The 5,599-nt window shown below is 44.9% G+C and overlaps 3 protein-coding genes across 3 annotated transcripts, besides 10 other annotated features; all 3 read right to left on the bottom strand.

Annotated features, from left to right (window-relative positions):
* On the bottom strand, positions 1 to 1,459 carry Tc00.1047053503647.9 (hypothetical protein, conserved; the record flags this gene model as incomplete). The annotated part of the gene is made up of 1 exon (XM_799210.1): positions 1 to 1,459. A coding segment is annotated over one exon (1,459 nt), but the record flags the coding sequence as incomplete, so codon positions are not given.
* Positions 1 to 5,599: a sequence feature (heterozygous, Esmeraldo-like haplotype).
* Positions 1,499 to 1,539: a microsatellite.
* Positions 1,604 to 1,635: a microsatellite.
* Positions 1,658 to 1,678: a sequence feature (AT_rich).
* Positions 1,708 to 1,763: a microsatellite.
* Tc00.1047053503647.20 (hypothetical protein, conserved) lies at positions 1,774 to 3,030 on the bottom strand (the record flags this gene model as incomplete). The annotated part of the gene is made up of 1 exon (XM_799208.1): positions 1,774 to 3,030. The coding sequence occupies one exon, from the start codon at positions 3,028 to 3,030 to the stop codon at positions 1,774 to 1,776; it is 1,257 nt and encodes a 418-aa protein (XP_804301.1).
* Positions 3,040 to 3,093: a sequence feature (A-rich).
* Positions 3,103 to 3,606: a mobile genetic element.
* Positions 3,404 to 3,430: a sequence feature (AT_rich).
* Positions 4,051 to 4,074: a sequence feature (AT_rich).
* Positions 4,213 to 5,442, bottom strand: Tc00.1047053503647.40 (uncharacterized protein; the record flags this gene model as incomplete). The annotated part of the gene is made up of 1 exon (XM_799209.1): positions 4,213 to 5,442. One exon carries the CDS (start codon positions 5,440 to 5,442, stop codon positions 4,213 to 4,215), a length of 1,230 nt encoding a protein of 409 aa, XP_804302.1.
* Positions 5,554 to 5,597: a sequence feature (AT_rich).

Genomic DNA, 5,599 nt, shown 5'->3' with positions numbered 1-5,599 from the left:
CCGCGGCGGGGACACAAAATGTTACTCCGTACTTCTTTAGGGCTGCAGGGTTATTCTGCACCTCATCAATGATGGCCCTCCATGCCTTTAGATCGCCCTGACAAACAACACGTACATACTGGCTTTCAGCCCTGCGTTGTTGCTGTTCCCTCTCTTTTATAAAAATAGGTAAAATTTCATCGGAAGCATCAAAATCAACTAAAAAACTCGTACGGTCTTCGTATGGTGCAAAAATATCCTTTGAGAAATGCGTCGGAGAAAATTTGTCCTTTTCCCTCGAAAGGTCCTGCGATCCCGCACCGGTAACCTCAATTTTCTTAATGCTCTCCATACGACGAATTCGTCCGCATTGATTTACAGATTTATCCCCTAAAAGTCGAAGAAACTCGGTCACATTAGCAGATGTTACCTTCACATGGATACCGTTGGGGATAAGCTCCACAAGTCTACCGTTCCGTGGCACACTAAACGTCAAGTTCAGTTGTGCAATCTGTGAGCCCGTCACTTGTCCTCGTTTTAGACCCTCTACCTTGGCGCAAAAGTCGGCATCTGAAGAACATAACTCAGCAGAGCTGAAATCGCCAATGTTTGCCTTGGCCACCGATGTATCCGATGCCGATGGGAACATCAAGGTCCCAGGACTCATCAGACCTCCGTCCATTACGCCTGGGGAAGAAATGGGTCGTTCCTTGTCATGCTGTGGGTTGCCTGGCAAAATAGGAACTGAGACGCTCTTGACACGCTGCGATGTTACGAGGGGTGCAGTCTCCGCTTCGGGTTTATTCCTATTTGCCTCATTCGTTCTGGCATTGCGGTAGCGTTGAACACACTCCAAGTACTTGGGGAGGTCATTGTACTGCACGTTGATCGCCGAGCCATTCTCAACGAGTTCCTGAATTGTTCCGTCAGGCAGCGGAGCCACCCACTTCAGCTCGGCCTTTTCAAAGTCACTTCGACTGTACGTAACGAGTTCGTCCAGAAACCCAAAGAAGTCTCGATTCGACGTTGGTGACAAAAGAATATTGGGCTGAGCATGAGCATGGCCCTTTCCTTCCTCTTTTGCAGTATCCTCTGCAAAGAGCGTCGACAAGGAAGACTTCTTCCGTTCCGCTCTGGATCGCCCCAACGTACTGTTGCTTGCTCGATGGAACTGATCCGCAAGAGTATCCATGGCGGCTTGGCCCACATTGATGTCAAATGCCTCGCCAAATGTGGCCAAACAGACCGCCATCTTTCCCACAACCGCACGGACCTCACCCTGCTCAAAGGGCGATAGTGACGTTTCATTGTTGTATGCAAGATTAGACAATTCCCCCATGCAGGACATCATCTGCATCAAAGAATGTAAAACAGCCCGGTTGTTTGGAAGAATGCCCAATAACTCCAAAAGTTTACGGTTCTCAAGAGCAATGTCCTCAAATGTGGGTGCGCAAACAGACAAAATCTCCTTCGAGTACATTCCTAATTCTTGTTCTGAACTGAATGGCGAGACAAGTGGAAAAAAGAAAAAAAGAAAAGAAAAAAAAATAAAAAAAAAAAGTTAAAATCATCACGGCGTGGTAAATATTGCAACGTCCTCACTCTCATACATGCGCAGAAGGAGAAGAAAAGAGAAAGAAAAAAAAAAAAAAAAAATTTGTGAGCATACAAAAAAAGGAAATTAAAAAAAAAAAAAAAACCAACGCAACTAAACACATACACATGCAAATATATAAATAAATATAAAATATAAATATATATATATATATATATATATATATATACAGAACCAGATTAAAACAGTTTTTCCGGTTTCTCTACGGGGGGTATCGGTGATCTTATTGCCACGTTCCAGTAGCGGTTGACAAAGGCATCTATTACTTCAGATGTATCAGAGGAATTAAGCCTGAGACCACTCAAATTACACCGTCTCTCTGGCACTTTCTTCTTATCCAACGGCACCATGGATGATGAAGAAAAGGTATCCAATAGAGAAAAAAGCTCTGCAACGAGAGGTGAAACACTGGCTTGTATATCTTCTGAGCATCGATGATATGCAGTCGAGCGTGCTACAACCAACAGCTGCAAAATATCCTCTTGGGCTTTTAGCTCCCCCTCCAAATGAGGCATCACGGAGGAGTTTTGATGCATCACCGATTGCATGGTCGTTGCAAAAAATAAATGATTCCCATGAGGAAGACAAGTGCACACGAACTGTATGCAGTAACGACACACGTCTGTAAGCGATGAAAGTAACAAGGCCTCGGAAGCAGATTGAGGCGACGTCGCAACCACGGCAACAAACACCTCATTGACATTTTCCAGCAACGTCTGAAGATCCAGCAGCAAACTTGAATCTGACAACACCGCTCGCACACCACCATGACTTTCCACCCAATCCCGTACACACTGGCGGAGTTTGAAGGCCAAAGGTGGGACCTGCAGGACCGGAAAGACCGACACGTGTTTAAATGTCTGCAAAAACTCCAAAAAAGGAAAAATAGAAACCAAATTACAATGAGTATTAACAAACCCATCGTTCCGAACAGAACTCCCCTGTGGGTCATCTCCCATCCCGTCACTCGCCACTGGATTCGGCATGTTGCCACAGTCACTCCGACAGAGAAGACTTTGCAAAATAACAGATGCTTCGTACCATCGAGGCACATCATCATTCATGATGCACTCAAGAACTAACACAACTTCCTCCAGTCGCTCCGAGTGGACGGCGGAGAGAACGTCGCATACATTGGGACCCGCCCCCACCGACTCCCCAATGGAATGCCTCGAGACTGTGGCAGCAACAAAATCATCGGCTGGCAAACATGTCGCAGCTGCAGCATCGTCTCTCACAGGCACACTAGAAAATAAATGACTCCCAGACGGCACCGAAACTGGGGGAGAAGAAAACAGCTCATCCAACAAGTCCATCGACCGCGGTTGAGTTGGTACCCGCGACGGCGGATACAAAACTGCAGGTACACCGCTGCACCCTCCGCGCGCCGTCGCGCAGGAAACATCCTCGGATGCATACGTCGAGCAACTCCACATCACCGCGGTAAAAAAAAAAAAAAAAAAGAATTCTAAAAAGCTCAATAAAAAAAAAAAAAGAAATTACGGGAGAATAATCCTCTGGGCCGCTGGCCGGATCCTGAGTTTATCAATAATACAAACCAAACCAGATAGGAATAAGAAAGGATGAATGGAATAAGAGTGGATTCACCATACCCTCAAAGTTTAACACCAGGTAAGTGTATATATGTATATATATATCATCCGTTAGCCACAATTGTGGGCCGCTCACTCTATTCGGATGGGGTATGTAAATACAGACTTACGAAGTGGCAGACTTCGGGGTCCTCCAGCCACAAGACACCGCCACGTGGTGGGAAATCAAAAAGGGGGCTGCTGGGACGGCAAAATCAATTTTAAAAAATTTTTAAATTTTATTCCAGACGTCATCGGTTCCCTGCTTCCTCCCCTAAAAGTCGCGTTATTTTCAAGAATCGTTCGAATAGAAAAGCGTCATAAAGAAGTGTATATTCGTTTTCTCAGGACATACATACATACATATATATTTATTAAGTTCGCCAGCTCTTCCTGCGATCATTCTCCCCACAAGCTCCTATATAAAAATCGCAAAAGGCACAAACAAATCAACAGCAAAAATAAAAAAAAAATGGCTGCTCTCACGGAAGTGCTGCATACGCCGATAAGAGCGTCCCAGCACCGCAAAGCCGGACAAAACCGCACAGACCACAGAAAATAAAAACGCTTCGCATATGAACGGCCCAAGCCACCGATCAAATCCCAGTGCGCCTTCGGCTTGCAACGCCAGTACGAGGCCCGACACCACGTCCGTAGCTGCTGGCAGAGAATGCACCGTGGAACATTATGCCTTGAAGGTTACCCACCACATGCTTCCCACTCGTACTCACAAGCTCCAGCGGCTGCGTCAGTCCTCTCGTTGCGCTTGGGAGTTTATTCAAGTCAATTGTCTGTCCGTCGTTCATCTCCGTGGATCCCGCATTCATCCTAAACTGGCAACAACAGCACAAACAGCAAGAGAAGAAAATATAAATAATAATAATAAAACATCAGAAAATGTAAAAAAAAAAAAAAAGCGAGGCTGAAAAAAACCATTTGAAAGAACGAAAACAAAGATGCCGTTCACACCTACTACAAAAGAACAATGAAAAAGACAGTGGCCAGAGAGGAGTACTGCAGGAATCATCAAGACTCAAAGATCGGACGCCGAAGACGATCAGTGGCCCCGGGTGAACGGCCCACGCGAAGCACTACCATGACGGTGTCAAGAATAGACTTTACGTTCTTTATGAGAAACACGCTTAACATTTGATGACCCCGTAGCCAAAGCTGCGTTCGCACCGCCAGAAAGGGAGCATCACACACAACAACAAGAAACAGTAGATATTGAAGAATACGGCGCTTGTGACTTCCACCCACATCCGTGCTATTCCATTGATTGGTTGCATCACGCAACTTCTTCGGTAGGCAAATAAGCTCCGCGTGTTCAACGCCATCACGTGCATAAAACAAGTGAATGACGCCAACGTTGTTCCCTACAAACGCGACGCTTGCAATGATAAAAATGAGAATTCGAAATGGTTCCGGTATTGTTCGAAGAGCCCCTCCTCGGTTATTAAATGAAATGATAGACCCATACACAGTGAAAATGTCCAGGGAGTTCAGCAGATGGAGGAGGAGAAGGTTAAAATTATTGTTAAAGTTCTCCACGATGCTGTTCTCCGTTATTATTCCATCCTGCAACCCGGAAGACTCATTCGTCTCCATAATATACAGCGGAAGCTGAACAATAGAAACTGTTAAAACAAGCATCGCAAAAAGGCCGTTGGAGCCAATCTGCTGCTGCTGCCCCTCCGCCTCCCCTCCTTCTGCATGAGGAATGTACGTCATACCCCACAGTACAGTTGTTTTGCCCACAAACAACACAACAGTCAAAACATTCGAGATGTAAAAGCTACGTAAACGGAAAAAAAAATACAATCCAAAAACAAACACATCTAAAACAGCAACCGCCGTCACTAGAAACCCAAGAACGCCAAACAAATATACATCGCACAAGACCTGTTGAACCACAAACGATATCAATATAAGCCCCATGACAACGTATTTACTGAAAAAAGGAATAGACGGTAAGCAAGAAAAGTCCAATGTTAATGCCGCAAAAACAGCCACGCAGAATACGCATGGGACTGTAAAACATATCCCGAGGACAGTCATGACTTCCCCAAGGCCGTCGTTCATAAGCATGGAGTCATGCCCTACAATCTCAAAAATGCCAAAAAACACACACGCAAAGGATCCACCTGCCACCACAACAAAAACAACAAATGTGAGCAAATACACACGCCGTTGGGCAACTTTACGTTCTGCTTCTAAAGCCCCACTTGGAACAGACGTATCCACTCCTCGATGCATCCTCTCCGTGCTAAAGAAGGCAAACCTCTAAAAGAAGCAACAACAAAAAGAAGAAATCCTATATACATTCGCACGCATGAATAAAAGATGGATTTAAAGATAACAAACGTCAAATAAAATAAAAAAATATATAAATAAAAAAATAATAATAATAACC

The sequence above is a fragment of the Trypanosoma cruzi genome, genomic scaffold (genome assembly GCF_000209065.1).
Source record: "Trypanosoma cruzi strain CL Brener 1047053516961 genomic scaffold, whole genome shotgun sequence".
In the NCBI taxonomy this organism is placed as follows: domain Eukaryota; phylum Euglenozoa; class Kinetoplastea; order Trypanosomatida; family Trypanosomatidae; genus Trypanosoma; species Trypanosoma cruzi.
This window is presented reverse-complemented; position numbering and strand designations above follow the sequence as displayed.